Source organism: Emys orbicularis, chromosome 3, assembly GCF_028017835.1.
Source record: "Emys orbicularis isolate rEmyOrb1 chromosome 3, rEmyOrb1.hap1, whole genome shotgun sequence".
NCBI classification, from domain to species: domain Eukaryota; kingdom Metazoa; phylum Chordata; order Testudines; family Emydidae; genus Emys; species Emys orbicularis.
This window is the reverse complement of record NC_088685.1, coordinates 195905522-195930871: the sequence shown is the minus strand read 5'-3', so window position 1 is coordinate 195930871 and position 25350 is coordinate 195905522. Positions and strand designations below refer to the sequence as shown.

Here is a 25350-nt window from a genome sequence, read left to right as displayed (position 1 = left end):
ACATATCTCGAAGAACCTCCAGTTACAGTAAGTAACTTTCTCTTTCTTGTACATCTTCCTTAAATTTATATATGTGTACTAATTTAGTTACATTCTTATATGCTTAAGAAAATTTGTAAATTTGGTTAACTTTCATGGGAGTTATACACGCACACTGAGAAGACCTAGACCCACTTAAGCAAACCAGAAGAAGATGAGAAGCACACAGCCTGTTTTTCCTGTGGCAAGACAAGTTTGCTGACTGCAGAGTTATCTTAATAAACCTTTGGTGCATTTAATTATGGCTAACATAGAAGAGATTTAGACGTTCGCAGAGCCAACAACTCTTTTTAGACTTCAGTCCTCTTCATAGTTTTATGAGAGAACCTGCATGCCTGTAACTCAGAAGAAACATTAAGCACTTTTTGGAGTATATCTCATTACAATTGGGTCAAAACCCTGATCTAACTGAGTTTCTGAAACTGGATTTTTCATAGGGGTGACTAAGGCTGGTTGCTTGTCCTGGGAGAAATTATGAAGTTCAGGCTCACATTATTTTGTGCAAAATAACTTTTATTTTGTAATAAAAATGATTTGAAATGGCTTTATAATAGCCATGAGAAGGGCGTCATGGCTCCTGCTGTCTGGGTTGTCCAGCGAGGCGCAGAACTCCTTACACGACCTTCTGTTGGATGGCAAGGCCCTGTTCGTGGAACAGACGAACATGAAATTTCCCGGCCTGAAAGATTCCCGCATAACACTAAAGACCCTTGGCCTCTATGTCCCAGCCCCGGCCAGGACCAAGTTTAAACCACAGCAGGCTCCCACCCAGGCCACCCACTCTAAATATGAGCCCCCTTATGAAAAGTCAAGGGACTATAAAAAACACCCGTAGAGGCAATCCTGGTCTGCGCCCCAACCTGGGCCCTCCAAGGGTAAACAGGCGGGAAAGCATCAGTTTTGACGGGACGCCCGGGGCATAGCAGGGATCCACCCACAATAAAGCTTCCCTTCTCCAACCGATTGTGTGCTTTTCTCCCGGAGTGATCATGGCTGACCTCGGACCGATGGGTCCTCAACATCGTCTCCCGGGGTTACATCCTCCAGTTTACCTCTACCCCACCCACCCACCCTCCAATCCTGTCCCTCCTCAGGGACCCCTCTCATGAGACCCTGCTTGAGCAGGAGGTGAGGCAGCTCCTTGGCCTAGGAGCGGTGGAGGTGGTACCAGCGGAGTTCAGACGCAAGGGGTTCTACACCCGCTACTTCCTTATCCCGAAGGCCAAAGGGGGCTCAGGCCCATCCTGGACCTGCGAGGCCTGAACCAGTACATGGTAAAGCTCAAGTTTCACATGGTCTCTCTGGCCTCCATCATCCCCTCCCTGGATCCCAGGAACTGGTACGCCACCCTCGATCTGCAGGACGCGTACTTCCACATTCATATATTCGAGGGACACAGACGTTTCCTCCATTTCACAGTTGGGCGGGAACACTACCAATTTACGGTCCTTCCGCTTGGCCTGTCCACTGCTCCCATGTGTATGTCTGTGGTAGCGGCCTACCTCAGATGTCGGGGGGTCCAGATCTTCCCCTATCTCGATGACTGGTTAGTCAAGGCCAGCTCCAGGTCACCGGTACGAGATCACGTGGCACTCCTGTCCACGTGCACCAGTCTGGGCCTGTTGGTAAACGACACCCAAGTCCACGTTAGTCCGGGTGCAGTGCATAGAGTTTATTGGGGCAGTTCTGGACGTGATGTTGGCCAGGGCCTCCCTCCCACAGGACAGATTCGAGACCCTAAGGGAGCTCATCAGCACAGTCACAAGGTTCCCCGTGACCACAGCCAGAGCGTGCCTCCAGCTCCTGGGTCATATGTTGGCGTGCACATATGGGGTTCGCCACGCCAGACTCAGGATGCGGCCCCTCCAGCTCTGGTTGGCCTCGGTGTTCTCCCAGTCCAGAGACAGGATGGACAAAGTCCTCACTGTGCCCAAACTGGTGATTGCCTCTCTGCGATGGTGGTCCTCCCCGGGGAACATGCTCCATGGGGTCCCATTCAGGGGTTGGCCCCCGTCCATGGAGCTGGTGTCCGGTGCATTGGACCTGGGGTGGGGAGCCCATGTGGGGAACGTTCAGACCCAAGGTCTGTGGTCCGCGCAGGACCTTGCCCTGCATATAAACGTCAAGGAGCTCATGGCGGTCCGTCTGGCATGCGTGGCCTTCTGCTCACACCTGGAGGGCGGAATGGTCAGGGTTCTCACAGACAACACGGCCTCAATGTTCTACATCAACAGGCAGGGCGGGGCCCACTCCTCTGCCAGGAAGCTCTCAGGCTGTGGGACTTCTGTATAGCCCACGATATTTGCCTGCAAACCCACCAATTATCGGGCGCCCGGAACTCTTGGGCGGATTGCCTGAGCCAAGACTTCTCCTCTCAGCACGAGTGGTCACTACACCCCGAGATGGTGCACAGGATTTTCCAAATGTGGGGCACTCCCCAGGTGGACCTGTTTACTACACAGCAGAACCACCGGTGTCCCCACTTCTGCTCCGGGGGGGGGGGGAGGGGTTGGGAGTGGGTGCCATCTCCAATGCCTTCCTCCTGTCCTGGTCGGGCCAGCTTCTTTATGCCTTTCCCCCAATCCCGCTGATTGGCAAGGTCTTGGAAAAAATAAAAACAGACAGGGCCCGGGCCCAGGCAACATTGGCACGGGACTCTCACAAGCCTGGCAGTCGCCCCGCTGGGGCCGTTGCCATCCCGCCTGGACCTGCTATCCCAGGACCAGGGCTGCCTCCTCCACCCCAACCTAGCGGCATTCCACCTCACGGCGTGGCTGCTCAATGTTTAGGCAGGGAGGAGAGGACTTGCTCGGAAGGGGTTTGACGCGTCCTCCTGGAAAGCAGACGGCCCGCCACATGTCGGGCCTACCTGGCAAAGTGGTCTTGGTTTTCCCAGTGGGCAGCCCTTTCGGCCTTCCACCCGCCGGTGCAGGGCCATACGGTGTTCTCCTATGCCATGACTGGCAGATTCCTTAAGGGTTTGGATCGTCTCTTCCTGTATGATAGGCCCCCAGTCCCGCAGTGGGACCTGAACTTGGTGCTGACCAGGTTGACAGGTCCCCCATTTGAACTGCTAGTTACATATTCCTGGTCGCACCTTTCATAGAAAGTAGCCTTCCTGGTGGCGATCACATCCGCTAGATGGGTCTCGGAGCTCCAGGTTCTGACCTCTGTACCCCCGTACACGGTGTTCCATAAGGATAAGGTCCAGCTCCGACCATATCCTTCTTTCCTCCCCAAGGTGGTCTCCGCCTACTGTATGGGTCAGGACATTTTCCTGCTGGTGCTCTGTCCCAAGTCCCATGCATCCAGTGAGGAGCGCCACCTCCACATGCTGGATGTGAGACGGGCTCTGGCTTTTTACCTAGAATGTACAAAGTCGTTCAGGAAGTCCTCGCAGCTGTTCATCGCCTCTTATGTGTTCGGCCGATTTCCACTCAGCTGTTCTCCAACTGGATCACCTCGTGTATTCGTATCTGTTATGACCTGGCGGGAGTCCCCCTGCCGCCGATTGTGATGGCGCACTCGATTAGGGCGCAAGCCTCATCGGCTGCATTTTTGGCCCATGTTCTCATCCAGAACATTTGTAGGGCTGCCACATGGTCTTCGGTTCACATGTTCACCTTGTATTATGCGATTGTCTCCCAAACCAGGGAGGACGCTGGGTTTGGCAGGGCTGTACTCCGTCCCGGGTGTCTGTGAACTCTTACCTACCTTCAACAGATATAGCTTGGAATTACCTATTGTGGAATGCACATGAGCAATCACTCAAAGAAGAAAAGACAGTTACCTTTTCCGTAACTGGTGTTCTTGGAGATGTGTTGCTCATGTCCATTCCACATCCCGCCCTCCTTCCCCTCTGTCGGAGTTGTCTGTCAAGAAGGAACTGAGGGTGGGGGGAGTGCGCAGTGCCCCTTATACCGCGCCATAGTGGCGCTACTCCAGGGGTCGTTGGGGCGCTCCCCTACGGGTACTGCTAGGGGAAAAACTTCCGGCACCGGTGCACGTGACAAGCACGCACACCTATTGTGGAATGGACATGAGCAACACATCTCGAAGAACACTAGTTACGGAAAAGGTAACTGTCTTATCTCCAATACGCTAATCCAGAACCAAATTGATAAAACTTCATAGCAGAATCTTGTTCATAGTGGGCTAACTGATTTACTAATACCATGATTTATGGTGCATAGTGTTTGTCATGACAGACATGGCTATGACAAACACACAGCTATAGATCTGACTATCTAGGGTCCGTAACAAACCAGTTAAGGCTTGTTGATTTCATTTTTAGAGCTAAATTTTCCAAGCAGATCCACTGCAGAGATATCAAATAAGATGCTTAAATGGAGAATTATTTTAGCTTCAATATGTAAATGGAGATCCTTTGGGCCATTCCTTGCTCCAACTAGGGATCTGCAGTGGCGCAGTACATCCTAGGCATTTAAGTCTAGCACATTATTGATTTATATTCTATTGTCTGAAGCTCAGCATAAATAAAAACTAATTCAGGTGAAATAGGTGACCAAGCCGTAGGCTGCAATCTTTTCCCTGTTATGTTCTGTTACCATTTTTATTAGGAACTGTTTTTTTTAGTATAAGACACATTATATAAACCTCTTATAATTGTTTAAACTTGAAACAGTTGTTTCAGAATTGTTTAAAAATGAAATATAAACATAATTCAGCACACCAAACAGCGGTGTGCAACATTAGGCCATTGGGGCACTTCTTGGGTTGTTGAAGATTTCAGCAATTAGCCTTGTTTTTTGCCTGCTCCTCAGGTGTGCACCCATAGCCTACATATACATATCTTATTGTTGCTATATTGGCAGTTTGGGGCAGATCTAATTCTGTTTACATACATTTCATGTGCTTTAAACTGGACCTATTTTGCTAAAATTTCAAAAGAAAATGTATTACCTCTCAGCATGAAACTCCGATATATTTATTAACATGTATTTGGCATAATCTTTTGAAATATCAGACTTCTGGAACGAACAAAGAGAATATTATTTTATTTTATACTTGAGAACAATCTTGTGCATAAAGTATTATTTATATATAAATATTTATAATATTCACACTCCAAATCTTGTTCATGAGAGGGTTACATACAAAGGTGGACTTCACCCAAATATGCCCAATACTTTCAATTTAAAGTGAATTTGTCAGTGAAGAGCATGCACCCCTGACAATAACTTTAAGTACTGTCAGCGATTTTAATTTACAAAAATCATATTCCAGTTATTTCTTTTTTCCTCCCTTTAGATCTGTAGTAGTTTCACTTCGTCTTCTTCCAAAGTTATTTGGTACATTTCAGCAATTTGGGAGCAGTTATGATACACATTGGATAACAATGTAAGTAAAAATACCTTCTCTCACCTCCCCCCCCCCCCCCCCCAAAGAAAGGAAAGTGATGATTGCCAAAGGGCTGTTGATAGGATAAAGAGCCTTTCACATCTAGATCACATATTCAAATCTGGTCCAGGTCTCAGGTTGATTATTACTCAAAGTCATTACCATCTGGTGGCCTATATGAAATGAGTTCGATGTCTTTAAGTTCCTGATGACCAGATTTCTTCATAAGATAAGCTTTATCAGAACTGAGGCTAAGGCTAATGTTTGGGTGGATATGCACCTTTAGATCCCCCTAAGTGGACTTGCTATAGAATACTGGAAGTGCATTGATGGGGACAATGTGGGTAAGCTTGTATTGCCAGAGACTGTGCTGTACCTGTTCTGATTGTAAATCCAATCATTTTGAGCAATGCAAAATTCAGTAAAAATGTTAATGTTTTTAAAAGTAAAGGCTGTGTAGTGCTGTTCTGCCTTAGGGGAAAATCAGGTTCAGTTTTTGGTCTCTGAGCTGGCAGAAGTTTTGAGAGCTGCAGAGGAAGCACACCTGAACTTTTTGCAAAAAGAACAGGAGTACTTGTGGCACCTTAGAGACTAACAAATTTATTTGAGCATAAGCTTTCGTGGGCTACAGCCCACTTCTTTGGATGCATAGAATGGAACATATATTGAGGAGATATATATACACATACAGAGAGCATGAAAAGGTGGGAGTTGTCTTACCAACTCTGAGAGGCCAATTAAGTAAGAGAAAAAAAACTTTTGAAGTGATACTCAAGATAGCCCAGTATAGACAATTTGATAAGAAGTGTGAGAATACTTACATGGGTAGATATTCAATGTTTGTAATGGCTCAGCCATTCCCAGTCTCTATTCAAGCCTAAGTTGATTGTATCTAGTTTGCATATCAATTCAAGCTCAGCAGTTTCTCGTTGGAGTCTGTTTTTGAAGCTTTTTGGAAAGGTAGTGCTTTATGTCACTCATCAGCAACTCCTGTAGCCACTTACACCTTTATTCAGCAAGGTACTTAAACATATACCTAACTTTTAAGCATGTGAGTAGTCCCATTGAAGATCTTAAGATTGGTCTATAAATATTTGGCTAAAATATAGTTTGTCAGTGGAAGTACTATTGATGTTCTTAAAGTTAGACACTTAAATACTTTGCTGAATCAGAGCCTTACAGAGCAGTGTTGATGGGCTCTGAAGGAAGTTCCATCTGTTAGTCCTAGGCCAGAAAATGATGGCCACACTATGGAGCCTTAAGGGTGAGAAGATAGAGCAAAGAAACATAGTGAAGACGTCTCAAGATTCTATAAGTGATGGGGCACACCTCCAGGCATATGGAAAATGGATTGTTAGCTTTGTTAATTTGCACATGAATTTTCCTACAACATATGTCTCATTTAGGCAAAATATTTTTTCTCTTCAAATTGCACAGGTGGGCAGAAAAAGAACTTAACATGATGAAACTCTTCTTTGATAATTTGATACACTACATTCAAGCAGTAAGGGAAGGACGACATAAACATGCATTGTAAGTATAGTGTATGCATCTGGTTTTGTGAGTATTTTATATAATTTTATAATTTTAAACTCATTTTTCTGTTCTCCTTAGGGCAATTCCTTCTGAGACCATTCCCTTTTTATTATAATAATTAATAACCCTTGTTGGGGAAATGGAGGTGCAAGAAAGATGACCAGTAGGAAGACTTGCTGCAACCGTATTATGTCTTTAGCCAAATATTTATAGACTGATTTTAATAAGATCATCCTTTGTGTCTCATATTAGCATGTTAAATAGCTGCCTTTAATTTTAAAAACATGTTAATCCTTTTCACTCTTTCTAAGAGTGATCCTTGTTAATCATTATTGCTTTGAATGTTTACATTTACTGGTACAAGGTAAAGAGTTCTTTACAGAAATTGATCAAAGGCATCTAAATTAGTTTATTTAAAAACCTTTAAGGTGTTTCTACTAATTTTCCTTCTGCTATAAAATCTCATTAAGATAGTACAGTTAGCTTCAAGTGCTAAAACTTTAGTGCCCATTTTCTAACCTGGGTGCCTAACATTAGGTACCTCAGTCTATTTTTAAACCTAGTTAAAAGTGGCCTAATTTATAGCAGTGCTGAGCACTTGCAACTCACAGGATCTGCATCTGTGAAAATCAGGTCACTTTTATTTATGTATCTATATATTGATATAGGTGCCTAACCTTAGGCATCCACATTTGAAAAATTTAGCTTTCAATTAGGGTCTAATTTGCAGCTTCACGAAAACCTTCATCTGCATATGCAAATCCCATAGTTAGAGATCTATGTGATGAGTTACAATTTTAAAGACTGGTTTGAAACTGACTGAAAATTTAGCCTCTTATGTGAAATAGTTCATTGTTGAAAACTAGGTCATATATTGTTCTCCTCCTCTCTTTTACTTTAAATAAATATGCATCTCCTAGTAGGTGGGGAATATAGTTAAAATTTGTAGGCAGCACTTGCAAAGATTGCTGCAAGAAGAGTAATTCATCTTTATGTAATGATTGGAAGTTCAGACATTTCTGAGCATTTTGCAGGTGTATTAGAAATTTAGTGAAGGCCCCATTCTGCATGGTGCTGAGCAGATACAGTTCTTACTAAAGGTGCATAAAGTACACACAAAACTCGCCTATTGCTCCCCCTCCTCCCCCGTTCTCTTTTTCCAGTTACTTTGTATTGTGCTACAATCTGTATGAGTGGGGTTTACATTACTTCTTGAACTTAGTTTGAAGTTTTGAAAGTAGTTTTAAAAAATTAATGAGAAATTATGTTCTTATGTTTGCTCAAGTTTGTGTGTGTGCGCGCACGCGCGCAGGGATAGAGAAGGATCGATATAAGTAATTAAACATTTGCAAATGAATTAAAAATATGTTTTGTTTTTTAAAAATATTCAAATATAGGTACAGCCACAGTGCAGAAGTTCAAGTGCGTCTTCAGTTTTTGACATGTGTTTTTTCAACTCTTGGATCACCAGATCATTTCAGTAAGTTTTTTTTATATTAGCTGATAATTAATATCCATCCCTTGAATTTTACTATTAAACATATCTACTTTTTAACAATCTGATTATTTTTTTAATTAATATGACCTTTTTTTTTTTTAAACAACAACATCAAAGGTTAATATACAATGCTGTACTTTGAGAGGAGGATAGTCTTGTAGCTAAAGCACAGAACTGGGGATCAGAACTTTTGGATTCTATTCCCAACTTTGCTTGGTCATGTCATTTAACTTCACTGAGACTCAATTTTCTAACAAATCGGGATGATGATAATTAAAATTAGGATAATAATATTTCCCTACATCATGTGGTTTGAGGTCTTTGGATGGAAAGTGCAATATGAGTGCAAAAATGTTATTTATTTTTATGTTTTAATAAAGTAGTTTACAAGTGGTTTTCTGGAATAATGTCTTGTGTGCTAAATAGTGGTAATATTTGGGGACAATTAAATAATATTTTAGAATGAAAATGATCAGTATACAAATTTAATTCCTATAATGACATTAGTTTATTGAGTTAGAACAGCAATCAGTGAACTCTGATTCTAATGAAGTTATGGCACTTAAACTAAAATATACGTGACTGGATTAAGTATGAAGGACAAACATGCTGCTCATGTATCCATTCAGAGGAAAAGCAGGCCTGGGGGGGAATTTATTTAGCACCAAAGCTGGATTTTCAATAGAAGATTGAGATCAAGGAGCACTTCACAGAATACTTGCACACTATTACAGTATAGCAAGACCAAGAACTTAACGTGGCAGCTGGAAACAGATGCAGACAAAGAGAATCTGGAATGTGAGATTGAACTATTGGCACTACTTCCCTGAAGAAAATTAATACAATCACAATAATTAAATAAACTTCCACTTCTGTGTCATAACATAAGAAAAGGCTGGAGAATAATCATTCTGTCTAATTAATTGCACTGCATAATTTTGTTGGAACTTGCTGATGAGCACATTAGAAGCACCTGGTCAGACATGTGAACAAGGTGTTTCAACAGCAAGAAAGAGAGGAAGGGGGATGTACTAATTATTGGCATTCTCTTTCTAACAGCACCAAAGAAAATGCAACTCCATACACAACAGCAAATGAAAATGAACAGTAAGAACATGCTACTGCTTCCAAATAGTGAATAAGCCTAGAAATTCCTATAGTAATTTATTTTCTAGTATGAACAGTCAAGATTAAGCATTAAAAATACTCCAGATGATATCCCACTTGGCTGTCCAGTACTCCGTTTATCGTATTTGGATGAGGCAGTCTCTGATGGATGATAAGATCTGCTGCATAGCATAGCTAATCCGGCTTCTGTAGTTATAGTAATAAACTCTCCTAAAGTTAACTTCATTTCAATTTAAACTAATTTGATTTTTTTAAATGTAAAATCTATTGCTACCAACATAGAGGGTCTGTATCTTCCCCAGGCCTAATACTAGATTACAGGGGTGAAGAAAATATGAGGACTCTAGATGGTTCTGCAGTTGCTTTGCCCCAGGCTTCAAAATAACCTTTCCCCAAAAGATTAGAGTTAGTAGTTAGTGAGACTGTCAGTAATAAGTGATACTTAGTTAACCACTCATTTTGGTCAAACCATGCTTTTAGTAACCATGTGGTTCCAGCTAACAGTGTGTAGGCTGCAGCTTTCCAAGTACCTCCTGAATCTGCATGATCAAAACTAGCCAAAATTCAAGAAGATATTACTATTATTGCCACCTGCTGGTATGGCTGTGCTGCCACAGGACCAGATAATCCTGCCTCAGTCTGTTCGATTTGTCCAGGCAGTACAATAGATAGAAAATTCCTAAAATTGAGAAAATATTAATTCTGAGTGAGCTCTTGTGGATAAATAGACTGTTCACTTTTAGAATTGTTGTGCTGATCAAGACTTCATGGGTACCATGATGGAAGAAAAGAAAGGTTACTTAGCTGTCAGTATGGCACAGAACCTCACAATTTCTCTATGCCTCAGTTGGTCATACTCCAAGTTCAGTTTCCACCAGTGGCACCCTAGACTCTTTCCCCTCACAGTTCATCTGTTATAAGTTGTCTGTGAATAAAGGTGACCTCAGGATGGCACAAAGAGAGGGATATTTAGGAGCCATAATATCAATAGTCAAGGGCAAAAAATTAGTATAATGTCCTACAGTGCCATTGATAAAATAGTCCACAGTGTTCTCCCTTGAAGAAATCTGCAGCCTAACCAGGAACACCAGTTTCTGAGTGCAAGCCAATGAAGTCCAGTACTTTGATGAGAGCTAAGTGGGGTATTGATCTCCCCTTGAAGGAAGTAACAATCAAATCATGACAAGGATATAATTCTTAACCACTATCTCCATTCCCAACTCAAAAATGAAGTCCAGAATGTGTCTAAACGCATTATAAAGTGAGAAACCTCCTGCAGTTTGATAGGAATGAAATCCTGAGTGTGTGTTTGTATGGATATTCACATCATCAAGGACAAAAAGCCAAGGCAACTCCTCAGTTCCACGCTGCACAAAAATGCCAGAGAAAGAGATGCCTGTCAGTTGATTGCTACATATGGGAGATAAAGAGTTCTGCTGCTGCTAGATATATTTTTAAAACTTACCATCCTGACAAAGACTTTTATGCCTTTTCTACTTGTCCTGTTTTAGATAGCATATGCAAATTTATCTGACATAAAGAAGCATTTAAAAACATTTTATTTCTAGGATTGAGTTTAGAACAAGTGGACATTTTATGGCATTGTTTAGTAGAAGATTCTGAGTGCTATGATGATGCATTACACTGGTTCTTAAATCAAGTACGAAGTAAAGATCAGCATGCTATGGGAATGGAAACCTACAAGCATCTTTTCTTAGAAAAGGTATATGAAAACAGTTTTTAATTTAACTTCATTAATTTGAGTTTAAATTTTTTTGTCTGTATCAAAGTGATTTTAATATATTTAAAGTTACTTCTGTGGGGAAATCCTGCCATTTCTGCAGCAATGGAAGGCGCCAGGTGCAATGGAACTATTCCTCTGCATTGTGAGGTGGAAGGCAATCCTATTCAGGTGTCCATCCCATCCCCTCTGCCTGCCATAGATTTCTAGTCTGCAATGTCTCTCTGTGCATCTCGATGGAGTTGGGTTTCGGGACAGACCAGAGCCAAGCTGAGGGAAGGGGAGGTTTGCCAGTATATGGATCTACTATTCTTGCCTTCTGTGGAGCAGAGGCACAGGAGCAGCAGAAGGCTTAGGACTTTAGTAGTGGCTGTAAATTGACTGTTACTGCTCCACTGACTTTAAGGGAAGATACCCGTTGTCTGCCACCCTTCTTTCTGACACACCCACTCCCTTTTTTATATAAAGTAAGACAGTTACATCTTGGTGTGTAATTCCATTGTCCGTATGTACCCCAGTTGTTTTTAAATCCTGAAGAGTCAGGTACGTTAGCAAATTATCCTGTTGCTGACAGCTGTTTAAGTGCTAATGTTACAGTGCTGAAAATGTTGTCTATTCTAAACAGTTTCCAACACCAATTCGGGGGGTCCATTGGGGAGCATTGTCATTATTGGTGGTTTTCTCTGTACAGTACAAAGAGATTCACATCTTTTGCTAAAACAAAACTTGACTGACCTTACAATTTTTAAGTCTGTTTTGGGGTGGCAGTGAAGTTCTTATGTGTTTTGAGAGAATAAATGCCCTGAAATCATTGCCATCTCTATCATTGTCAATTTTCTTTTCATACTAAGGCACGTTTATTTTATTTAGATGCCACAGCTAAAACCTGAAACTATTAGTATGACTGGTCTAAACCTGTTTCAACATTTATGCAACTTGGCCCGATTGGCTACCAGTGCATATGATGGTGGCTCAAACTCAGAGGTAAGTATTGACATCATGCTACAATTTCCCTTCTTCCCTAAAATTAAGTTAATTCTCTGTACATTTTTTTAGCTATATCTTAATATCCTTAAGGCTATTTAGTGAGAGGTATTGATCATGACGTGGCATTAAATCACAGCCCTGTATTGGGGGCAATGCAGACGTCCACTCTAGTGAGAGCTCTAGGAACTATAGGTATTAAAGTTTTCAGGTGTATGGGGGACTGTGACTGATGCCCCACTTCTTCGTGCATGCATGCATTCTCCTTCATCTGTTATGGAGAGGAATGGACTATGATTGTGACTCCTCTCTATGCCTTCTGGCAAGGACTGCAGTTATGTGGGTTGTTTTCTGATTTCTCTGGGTAGGGGATTGATGAGAGTCCACAAAGAAAATGCAGGCTGCTTCTGTCCACCCCCTACTGCCTGTGAACGTCTACAGGGTTTTCCCACAATGGCCATAAATGAAATGTGTTAAATAATATTTGTTTAGGTAGGTAAATCAGAATAGGTCTTTGTGATGTTTACAGTTAGTAATAATAAATGCATAGCACATGATAATCTTCACAGACTTAACAGCATATTCATTTTGATTAGATGTCATGATATAATATGTCTTACATTCATATAATATGCTGTAGATTGTAGAACATCTTGTCCTGATAGATTCTTAAGGTGTTTTTACACCGTGAAGCACCTCAGAAATGTAACCATATTTGAAGTGGATGTTAGCAACCAATTGACACACTGATCAACAGTATCCTGTGGAGAAGAGCTGTGTGGATGGGCATGTGAGAATTTTGATTGAATTCACTGATGCAAACCTCTGTTCTTGCAACAAGTGCCATGAGATCTTTAATGTTCATGTGTGCCAGACAGGACTTCTGTTTTTTAAGGTCTCCTCTGAAAGTATTTCCATTTATGAAAGGTGAAAATTTAGCCTCCTGAATTTCACGAACACACTTTCTCTCTACGATTAAAAAAAAAATAGGTGGAGGATGGGGAAGGTGAGATTTTAATGCTGATAATACAAATAGCTTGTAGATATTTTGCAGTGAAAGATATTTTTAAATTATAAATTACTTACAGTGCATGCAAACAATAACAAATCAGAGACAAGATAAAATAAGTCAGTCATCACAATTACATCATTAAAGTTTCTGTCATGCCTGTTAGGTACAGTTCTGTGTTGGGATGGTGTAAAACTATCTTCTGGATGGGGCGATCCCAATGGAAATAAGCCTTTTGGAAACCAAATTTCTCCTGGAGATCCCCCTGGGATGTGACAACTCCATACCATTCCAACATGAAACTGCCAGAAAAGAATGATAAAGTCCATAATGATTTAATTGCAGCTGCAGGTAGAATTCCTCCATGCCTGCTACTACACCTTTACACTGGATGTAGCATGCTAGCCCTTGCATACTGGTCTTGCCTTGCAGACTAATGCAGAAAGAGAACAGGACTGTGTTCCTTTTGGGGTGGTGTTTGCCCACCAGAACACTAGGAGAGACCAGTCGCTGCACTATGAAGTCAGGAAATATAATTTATGACAAGGCTTGTGTGTGGTATGCGAAGAGAGTGAGGAGGTTTTTTGTGTACTCTTTCTTCTTCCCCCACCTTTCTGTGCACATATATAAGAGCCTGTCAGAATCTGGCCCAAAATGTTTATATGAAACGCTTGTCCTAAATACTAAAAGCTACTAAACATGTTGGAAACTGTTTAAAAAAAAAAAAAGAAGAGAAATAGTTGAGCTTGCTTATGAAACACATTTTTAATCATTGGTGGTATTTCACTTTCCATTACTGTACTTTACATTATCTTATATGTACAGTGTTGCACATATTAAGAACAAAAGTGGTACTGTTCTTATAAAATATCCAGGCTGAATTTCTTGTAGTGAAAGTTGTGTTTTGTGCTGCTGATGTAGTAAATAATAATAATGAATAATTTTGAGGCTTATATCCTCTAAGGCCACCTGCTGACCTCATGTCTTCCATTTGTTTCTATCTCCTCAGTATAGTAGGCCAAAAAGCCCAGGTGAAAGGCCAAGAGGTACTCCATTTGAGAGGAGGCCCTCTCAGGAGCCACAGGAAGGAGCTTTGCCATAGTTGCTCCCAGCTTAAAGACTCCTGATTTGTCAGCAGAAAGGTCATAAAGGACAGCACATTGGGGCTTTTTGTCCTCCCACACCACCCAAGGCACATCCAGATATACCTTTGCAATGGTGGGTCAGTCCTTCTTGGGATCCAGCAGCCAGGTCCTTCCTCAATGATCAGAGAATTAAGTACAAAATTCTTTCAGTCTCCTCCATCCGTCCAGTCTATCTTGAAGGTGAAAAATATCGGCCTCCCCTTTCATGTTCTTAGCTGGTTAGTAGAATCCCTTGACATTTGTTGTGACTCTTCTTTTTTTTACCAGGAGAAGAATCTGGGTTCCTGTAGGGGATGATCTCCTGCATTTCCTCTCCAATTATTCATTGGATAATGGGGAGAACACAGGGACTCAAAGCCATCCCTATGAGTTATCTCTCAAATGGGAGCACCAATTAGGACAGATCCTCAGATGCGAGGGAAAATCCTCTAAGAGGCAAAAGGAGCAAAAAGTCTCCAAAGACCAGAAAACACAAAAAATGCCAAGAAGCCTTTCAGATACTCATCTTATTCCATTAGGTTCTATCTGATCCCCTGAAAAAGAGAATTGTCAGCTTCAGTCCACGGTAACACCATGGCAGAGATTAGAAGAAATTCTTTCCTCCATATGCATTTAAGACAATGGGGAGAAAGGTGGTGACCACCATCGAGATTTCATCAGGAAAAAAAAAAGCAACCAAGTCCAAGGGTAAATAGCTCCCATCCAAACCCAAGACAAAATTTTCCATCTGCCTTCACTCCTCCTTTGAACAAGTCATTGTGAAGGAATAGGAGACTTACAATAATGGGGAAAGGCTCAGTTAGCAAGTAATTACATTCTAATTACTCCCTCTTCATACTCCCTAATGTTGATTCAGAAGGGGTCATGGCAGAAAACTCTGCAACTCCTCTGTGCCTTTTGGGTTTATAATACATGGAAAGAAGAACTCCTTGTTCTCTTCTTAGAGGGCCGTCCACCTTGGCTTCGAAATAGACACAAGAAGAGTCTGTTTTTCTGGCAGAGCAAAGTTTCAGGAAGATCCCGATCAGGTGTCCTGCATTAGAATATCATTCATTTGTTTTGCCTGTAACACCTAGATCTTCAGGTCTCTTGCATAAAGTTTACTCCATGGGCAAGACAGTTCATGAGAGAGTTTCAGGGATTGCTCTTAAAAGTCCTGGAACCATTCCCAAAGAGAGATGCAGAGCAAATTAAAGATGCCATCTAGAGTAATTATATCCCTCAGTTCGGGAAAACAGAAGAACCATGGGATGGTAGCATGCTCTATTCACAATTTGTACGCCAAAGTCCTGACCTCAGATGTGGCAACCTTGCAAGAGGGTGAGCTTACTTGGGCTGCCATGATATACAGGAAATGTTGTCAGAAAGGCTCCAGAACATCAATTCCCAGAGGTGAGAATTGGTCATGATAATTTTTCAGGGTTTCCAGGATCACTTGAGAAAGGAGAACAAGCACGTGACACAATGACTGTGGCATACATAAATCAGCAAGTGGGCACAAGATCACGTAGCCTCTGTCTGATCAACATAAGATACAATGTACAAAAATGCAGACTAAAAAACTGCTGGCAGATACATAACTGAAAGTGGTCCTTAAGCAAGAATTGTTGCAGCTGATATCTAGGGAGCCCTCTAGGTGGATCTGTTCACATCTAGTGAAAACACAAAGGCCTGTTCGTACGAACTCGTTAATTCTTGTATTATAGTGTATATAGTTTTCTGTTCACGGTCCACTATGCCATCACTCAGCAGGCCAAAGACGACGCTGGGTTCGGCAGAGCTGTGTTGCAGTCTACACATCCGTGAACTCCTACCTACCTCCGAGGGGTACTGCTTGGGTGTCATCTAAATTGAATGGACCTGAGCAAGCACTCAAAGAAGAAAAGACAGTTATCTTTTTCTGTAACTGGTGTTCTTTGAGATGTGTTGCTCGCATCCATTCTACAAGCCGACAAGAAGGAACTGAGGGTCGGGGGAGCCGGTGGCACCTTGTATGCCGCAGCATATGTGTGCCACTCCAGGGGGCACTTGAGCTGGTCCCCTACAACTACTGATGAGGGAAAAAACTTCTGGCACCGATGCATGTGGGGAGCACACACACCTAAGTTGAATGGACATGAGCAACACATCTTGAAGAACACCAGTTAGGAAAAAGGTAACTGTCTTATAATGGCTCACAAATAGATGATTTGTCTTCTGTGTGTCGTCCCACCCCCACCCCCCCCACCCCCCGCTTTCTGCTAGTAGAAAAATCCAGAAGATTAAAAAGGGGGTCAGGTGAAAGTGGCCAAGTATGCTGTCATACTCAAACCTAATGTAGCTTTCATAGAGATCTTTACTCCATCTCCCCAGCAAGCCAGGATCTCCCATTCCAGGGTTTGCTTCTTCATCCCACTTCAGAGTAACTGGGCCTAACAGTTTGACTATTGAGCAGCAAGTCCTATAAACAACATGGGATATTCTTCTTTGAGCTTTTTGCAGGCCTTGCATCGTTTTTGCTTACTCAGGAGTTTACACAAAGTTCTCTGATGGGTGCCAAGATAGAAAGATTAACTCCAAGGAATCAGGCATTCCAGCTTCCATGGATTTCTTTCAGGATGACTTAGGCTTGGCTTTAAGATCTTCTACCATCATTTCTGATAGTCTGACTGCTGAATAGTACTATCACTTGAATGAGCTTAAGTTTTTGGATAGATAGCACAATGTTGTCGAGGTTCCTTAGGGCAGCATTTCTTTCCAAACCAATAGTCAGACCTATCTTTACTATCTAGAGTTTGCCTATAGTGCTTCAGATGCTCATGTCCCACGCATTCAGGGCTTGGCCAAGTCCCACCATTCTGTGGGAGTATCTCCAGTACTAACAGGAAAAGAGTCAGTGTAAATGTGTCAGACTGGGGGAGAGATGGTTCCCATTAGGAAAATAATCACATGATAAATTTTTCATTTGTCTTAACAGTTGTGTGGTATGGACCAATTCTGGGGCATTGCTTTAAGAGCACAGTCTGGTGATGTCAGTCGAGCAGCTATCCAGTATATCAATTCTTATTATATTAATGGTAAGAGTTCTCAGTTTTATTTACACTGGTGTACTAAAATCCAAGGATATTGTACAAAATAATCTTTTAGTCATTTTTTGTTAAAAATAAAATCTTTTAAAGAATGTTAGTTTATCTTGTTTTAATCTTGAGTACTAAAACTTGCAGTTTTCAGTACATTTGTCACATAGTTACTTAAATATCTGTCTGCAGGTAAAACAGGTCTGGAAAAAGAACAAGAATTTATTAGCAAGTGTATGGAGAGCCTTATGATCGCTTCCAGTAATCTTGAGCAAGACTCCCACTCAAGTCTCACCATAATTGAAAGAGGACTTTTAATGCTAAAGACACACCTTGAAGCTTTTAGGAGAAGGTGAACAATTTCTTCAATATATTTTGAGTTGGGATGTATTGTAATTTATTTTCCTATCATTTGTACCAAATAGAAATTTGAGTTGAGTGAAATAATGAAAAACAGAGATGTAAATTTTTCATTTGGTTTCCTCTGTGTAAAATGGGGATAATAATACATACTTTGCAAATATTTTGTGTGAGGCTTAGTCTGTTAAAAGTTTTTGGCATGGAGAAAAAAGATGGTTGCCCTCATTTGCTGTTTTATGATTAGGGCCCTATCAAATTCACTGTCCATTTTGGTTAATTTCATATCATAAGGTTTTAAAAATCTTAAATTTCAGGATTTCAGATATTTAAATTTGAAATTTCATGGTGTTGTAACTAGGGGTCCTGACCCAAAAGAGGGTTGTGGGAGAGTTGTAAGGTTATTGTAGGAGGGTTGCAGTATTGCCAGCCTTACTTCTGTGGTGCTGCTGATGGCAGCACTGCCTTCAGCTGGGCTGCCGGAGAGTGGTGGCTGCTGCCTGAGAGCCCCGCTCTGAAGGCAGCACCACCACCACCAGCAGCACAGAAGTAAGGATGACATGGTATGGTATTGACACCCTTACTTCTGCGCTTGCTGCTGATGGCAGCGCTGCCTTCAGAGCTGGGCTGCCGGAGAGCGGTGGCTGCTGGCTGAGAGCCCAGCTCTGACGGCAGCGCCACCACCAGTAGCAGCACAGAAGTAAGGATGGCATGGAATGGTATTGCCACCCTTACTTTTGCGCCGCTGCCTTCAGAGCTGGGCCCTTGGCCCAGCAACTGCCACTCTTCGGCCGCCCAGCTCTGAAGGCAGCAGCGCAGAAGTAAGGGTGGCAATACCACACCATGCCATGGTGCTGCTGGCGGCGGCACTGCCTTCAGAGCTGGGTGCCTGGCTAGCAACTGCCACTGTCCGGCCACCCAGCTCTGAAGGAAGCACAGAAGTACGGGTGGCAATACTGTGACCTCCCCCCAAGAAGCTTGCGACTCCCCCGCCTCCCCTTTTTGGGTCAGGACCCCCAGTTTTGGAAATGCTGATCTCCCCCATGAAATCTGTATAGTATAAGGTAAAAGTACATAAAAGACTACATTTCACGGGGAGAGACCAGGTTTCATGGTCTGTGACGCATTTTTCATAGCTGTGAATTTGGTAGGGCCCTATTCATGATGTATAAAAAAAGGTGGGAAGTGGTTTTTTTGTTTTTGTTTTTTTAAACTTAAGCAATATCAGGAATACAAAGTCTTGTCTTTTCTTTTTGTGTTGGAATCTCTGCAAGACCAGAGAAGTGGAGTTGGGACCTTTCTCAGCCTTCTTGTCTTCCTACTGCTTGTCAGGCTTTTGAGTTAAACAGATGTTAACAAAAACATTGAGTGTTTTTATGTGATTTTTATATGCTTCTTAAGGTTTGCGTATCATCTGAGACAGTGGCAGATTGAAGGCACTGGTATCAGCAGTCACTTAAAGGCACTTAGTGATAAACAGTCATTACCACTAAGAATTGTATGTCAGCCAGCTGGACTTCCTGACAAGGTAGAACTTTGGTTTTCCAATTGGATTTTATTCCAAGATCATTATGTTTCATAACGTTCATTGTTCATTCTGAAAAAATGTGCGCATTATGTTTCAGATGACTATAGAAATGTATCCTAGTGATCAAGTGGCAGATCTAAGGGCTGAGGTTACCCATTGGTATGAAAATTTGCAAAAAGAGCAGATAAACCAGCAAGCTCAGCTTCAGGAGTTTGGCCAAAGCAGCCGGAAAGGAGATTTCCCTGGTAAGTTATACAATACTCTTAGCCTTAGCTTGTGCTTGGCTCACTGATCATGCAGAGAGGTTGAAAGATGATCTTTATTTGACAGTAGATTAGGGTATCTGGGGAAAAATAGCACGTATCACTGTTGGTTTTATTCCATGTGCTCCATTTATTTCATAACTAGCATCAGCCTGTCACACTTAATTATTAAACAGTGCTTTGCAAATGTTACCATTTCTTTTAAAGTAGAGAGAGAAAATTCAGAAGTAACAAGGGATATGCACTACTTACACATGGTTTTTCAAATCACATGATTTTTATTACTTGTAACTTTTCATTCTTTCCTTCCTTCCACCATTATCTTCTCCTTTCCCCATTGCCATTATTGTTTTTATTCATTTTATTCTGTCTTATTTAGTTAGTAAACTCCTCTGGGTCGAGACCCATCTTACATTTTGTGCCATGTATATTTATGGCTCTGTATATGTAAATAATTAGGACTCAGAATGTATGTTGGGCTCACAAATATGTATTTAGCTGCCATTCAAGTATGAGTTCCTTTACTGCATCTTTCAGTCTTTTTGCAACTATGTTAAAATAGTTAATTTATTACTGAACATCCTGTTGCCAAATTGATCGTTTATTCTGATCTTCCTTGTTATCCTCCTTCAAAGCTCTCCGTAAAGCTCTCCTTTTCCAGGATGCCTACAAAAAATTGACATTGTTTAGGCTGCTGGTGTGCTGAGACCATAGCCTACTGTGCAGACCAATATTGTCTAATTATTTCCTTACAGTCCCAGTCTGTATCCATCTGGTGTCTCTTGTTTTGTACTTAGACATGAGCTCTTTGTGGCAAGGACTGTTTGTTTGGTTTGTGTTTGTACAGCATCTAACACAATGGGGTCCTGGTCCGTCATTGGGGCTCCAACTAATAAATATTAATAATTGTACATGTTACACAAATGTTTACTTGAGGACAGGATTTGGACTTGTGTGATGCAGTTGACGATACCATTTTCTCATTAAATAGGAATATTTTAATCCTTTTTTTCCCCTTACTTATTCCTGATGTTAAAGAAATTTGATTATTTTAGCCATGTCTGTTTAAATGGTATTGTAAAGCTGCTACTAAAACCAGCCCCAGTTTATTAGGAAACTCTGAAATGGTTGCTCTGTCATTCTAATTAAGGTGGAAATTCAAGTTGTGTTCAACAATTCAAGTTTCAACAAAATTAAAAGCATCCTGATTCATGGTGACAGAATATGTAAACGTTTTCACTATCCTCCTGCTTATCGGGCCAAATCCTGACATCCTTAAGTAGTTTTTTTGACTCAGTACTTTCACTGGGGAGTTTTAGCGATTGAGTAAAAACTGAGCAAGTATTTCAGGAGTTGACCCTAGTACTTTAACTTTCACATGTGTGTGCATATCTTTTATTCTTTGAATGATGGGCTCTATTGTATTCCACTGACGGTAATGCGCAAGTGCCATGCCCATGGAGCTGGAGCTTTTCAAAGTAGTAGTGTCCGTCGGTCTGCGCATGCGCCCTTGTATCACCTCATGGTTTCACCCGAGGCGATAAAGGGAAGGGCAGGCTAACTTCGCTTTCAGTCCCTGCTCAGCGCTGCATGTTCAGAGTTGGAGCTTCTGCTGTTCTCTCACCCTTGGTGATGCACTTTCCAATCTTTACAGAAAAACTGTTTTTATTCTTGTACATAGTCAGAATTTCTTAGTTTTTGTGGTAGTTTGTGTTTGTAGTAGTTTCTTAGGATTAAGGACTTTGGGACTCTGCTTTGGTGGTTTCCTGCCACCCTCTTGCCCCTTGCCCAGCACCTATGTCTATGTACTGGATTATGCTGTACTTCCTGCCCTCGCTCGTTTTCGATCAGCGATGAGCACCAATGCTGTCTGTACTGCTTGGGGGAAGCCCACGTTGCATCTAGGTGCAGGATTTGCCTCTCCTTCCCTCCACCTTAAGAAGCACCTCATCGAGGTAGCCATGGGGCTGCAGTTGGATCCTGGCCGGGGAACCCTCCCTGTACTCCTGCGCCTCCTACTGCAGACTCCCAGTCCGGTTCAGCTGGTACCGGTTATGGATCCTGCACTGGGGCCTAGCCATGAGTCACAGAAGCATGGCAGTAAGTCTTCCTCCAGATCCAATAAAGATGCTGCATCGTCCATGAGTTCCAGCCATGGAGGAGCGGTGTGTTCCAGGGCCCACAAGAGCGACAAGAAGCTGCATTGCTTGACGGATGTGCTGGTCCTGGTTCCTGGGCACCATACTCCTCCTGCATCGGTTTCGCCAATGTCTCGTGAATAGTCGGTCCCGAGACAGGTTCCCTTACCAGCTCCGGTTCCATCCGTGGACCGAGTGCCATTGACGCTGGGGAGACACCAGTGTGTTCCTGGACCTCATGAACTATTTGACCTGGAAGGGATGTGGTCTCCACGTGCTCTGGTCCACTCACCTGCTTGGTTGGCCCCCTCTCCTACATTGGATCTGCTGCCCTCTGGCCACCCTGCGATTGCTAAGCATTTATAAGCCAGCATCCAAACGAAAATGTTATTGCCCGCTGTCTACACAACTCTACAGAGCTCCCCATTTTACCACCAGCGAGCCTTTGAGCCTCCACAGACGCACCCAAAGGTACAAAGGTCTCATCTGCCTGGTCCACCGGGGCCATCCTCCATGCAGCACACTCTGTCTTCTCATAAGCAATATTTCTGAGTGCATCTAGGGCGCTGTCAGTCACTTTGCACTCCAACACTCTTGCCAGCCACCCTTTTCAGAGGTCATCTCAAATTTTCTGCCAGCATGGAGCATGATAACAATGAACAAGTGGGTTCTGGATGTAATTCGACGTGGCTATAACGATTGAGTTTATGATGCTACCTCCTCCACATCCCCCACAATGGTCCCATCTCAGGGACCGCTCTCATGACAGTATCCTTGCCATGGAGGTGGACTCCCTACTGCAGAGAGGAACAGTAGAGCCAGTCTCTGCAAACTTTCAGGGCACAAGGTTCTATTCCAATTATATCCTGGTATCCAAGAAGAAGGGAGTATAGAGACCAATTATGGATCTCCGATGCCTCAACTGTTCCATTCGCAAGCCAAAGTTCTGCATGGTCACGCTTGTGGCCATCATTTCCTTGCTAGAAAAAGGCATGTGGCTTACGGCTCTTGATATGCAAGACTCCTGCTTCCACGTCGACATCCACATGACCCACAGATAGTTCCCGAGGTTCACGGTGGGTCCTCGGCACTTCCCATACAGGATTCTCCCATTCGGACTTACCACTGCTCCAACAATCTTTACATAGGTTTCCGTGATAGAAGCTCACCTTCGACAGCAGGGAATACTCCCCTACCTGGACGCCTGGCTGCTGGCAGCATGGTCCAAAATGGTAGCTCAAGAATCGATTTCCCAGCTCCTTCTACTTCTCTACTCTCTAGGAGTGAGTGTGAAAGTTGAAAAATTGACTTTGCACCCTATGCAGTCCCTGGAGTTCATTGGCGTACCCGTCAACCTCCACATGTGCTAATCTGCTGAAGGACAGGTTCCAGACACTACTGGACCTGATCACTTCAGTGACATCCAACCCCTCGGTCTCAGCCAGAACTTATGTCCCCCTCCTGGGTAACATGGCAGTGTGTACATATGTCAAAGCTTTCACTCGATTCATGGCTTCTGCTGTCTGCAACTATGGCTGCTCCCCTATGCATCTGTCCATGGACATGCTTACCATTCCACAAGAAGTCATCTTCTCCCTTCAATGGTGGACAGATCTGCTCCACGTTTGCTCCAGAATGCCCTTCCTCCTGTCCTCTCCAAGCGTGACGAATATAAAGGATATGTGTCACTTGACGGCTGGGGCGCTCACATGGTAGATCACATGACACAAGGAACTTGGAACACTTGGGAACCCCGGATACACATTAACACTCTGGAACTTAGGGTGGTACGCAGGGCATGCCATGCATTTTTACTGCCCATCCACTCTTGTCATGTTCTTATGTTAGACATCGCCACTGTGGTTTATTACATAAACAAGCAAGGAGGGACAAGGTCCCCAGCACTGTGTGTGGAAGTGGTACACCTCTGGAAGTGGTGCGATGCACACCATATCCTATTGTCAGTGACCTATCTCCCAGGGAGTCAGAATGTGATTGCCGATGCATTCAGCAGGAATTTCATGACCGACTACGAATGGGAGTTGGGTGACATGGTAATCACGGACATTTCTGGTTGTTGGGGACCCCAGTCAATGATCTCTTTTCCTCTCATGGCAACAGCAAGTGCATCCAGTTACTCCTGGTGGCATTCTGTGCCAAAAAAATTAAAATTCTGCACACAATATTTTAAAATTCTGCAAATTATATTTGTCAAAATAACACTACATAATCATGCCAGTTTCAATTATTTTGGTAATTTAATTCAAAATACCTGTCAGCAAGTATGTCTGTAACAATACAGACACACACACGAAAATTCCCCCAGGAGTAGAGTTAAAGAAACCCCTATGGCAGCCCAGTTACTGTTTCTCTCTCCCGCCCCCCAACCCCGAGCCCAGGGATCCAGAGGAAGAAACAGCCTGATGCTTGGTAACAGGCTTGTATGGAGTTTCCTGCACGCCACCCTCTCCTTCCGTTAGGGCATGCTGGGGACTACGGCTGCCAGGACCCCTCTAGCTCCCTCTCCGTCCCCCCAGCAATATCTTCTATGTGGGAGTTGCGCTTTGCTGGGTCCAGTGGCCCCTATTGGCAACTAGCAACAGTGCAGCACATTTCTGTGGGGGAAAGAAAATTCTGCACGCATGATAATTTCTGCAAAATTCTGCATTGCGCAGGGGTGCAGAATTCCCCCAGGAGTATACATTCTGTTCTGCCTGAGGGGACAGAGCCTGCCCCATTCCTACCTCCTCAGAAACACCCCAAAGCCCTGCCCATCCACGCCGAGTGTGCCACAATAGCGAGCAAGAGGGACCGAGTGCTACTCTCACACACACGACTGCCCATCCCCTCCCCACTCCCTGGCAGTGATTTTACGTTTCTGTCAGCTGCTCCGGGCGCCCAAACCGACTTGCCTATGCTTCCAGGGAGGGGCAAGTGACTGCTCTTGCGGCTTCCCTTTGCTTTCCCATCAGAAGCCATTTTTCTGCGGGGAAACAAAGAAATCTGCGGGGAACATGAATTCTGTGCACGCACAGTGATGTAGAATTCCCCCAGGAATAATCGAGTACTGTTCCAGGGGAGGGCTCGGTGACAATTCACAGGGCAACGCCATGGTTGTCGACTGGTCAGATCGAATCATTTACGCCTTCCCTCCCCAACTGCTCCTGCCCTATGTCCTTCACAAATTCTGACGGGAGAGAGTGACGGCCATCTCGATCACCCTATTCTGGCCTTGCCAGTTCTGGTTTCCAACTCTTCTCTGCGTGTCAAACCATCCTCCACTCCCGCTTCCGATGTTCCCAGAATTGCTCACATAACACAACGGCAGGTTCAGGCACCCTGATCCACGGACACTTCATTTGGGGGCTTGGTTTTTGGATGGACACCTCCACTGGCACGGTAATGTTTGTTGGCAGTGGGAAATGTCCTCTCGAGTAGCAGGAAGGACTCCATGAGATAATCCTACCAAGCCAAATGGATATGTTTCACTTCCTGGGCCCAGCAGAAAGGTCTTGCTTCTGAGGTTGTGGGCATCCTGATGGTCTTAGACTATTTACTGTCTCTGAT

At 43.2% G+C, this 25350-nt stretch overlaps 1 protein-coding gene across 1 annotated transcript in view; it reads left to right on the top strand.

The window, feature by feature from the left end:
* Positions 1-25350, top strand: part of USP34 (ubiquitin specific peptidase 34) — a 278527-nt gene that overhangs the window by 101875 nt on the left and 151302 nt on the right. The window contains exons 19-27 of the mRNA XM_065400557.1: positions 5311-5400; positions 6838-6933; positions 8334-8416; positions 11131-11285; positions 12174-12287; positions 17398-17497; positions 17690-17849; positions 19256-19382; positions 19480-19627. Of these exons, the coding sequence (XP_065256629.1) occupies positions 5311-5400; positions 6838-6933; positions 8334-8416; positions 11131-11285; positions 12174-12287; positions 17398-17497; positions 17690-17849; positions 19256-19382; positions 19480-19627 (1073 nt within the window). The remainder of the gene's footprint in view (positions 1-5310; positions 5401-6837; positions 6934-8333; positions 8417-11130; positions 11286-12173; positions 12288-17397; positions 17498-17689; positions 17850-19255; positions 19383-19479; positions 19628-25350) is intronic.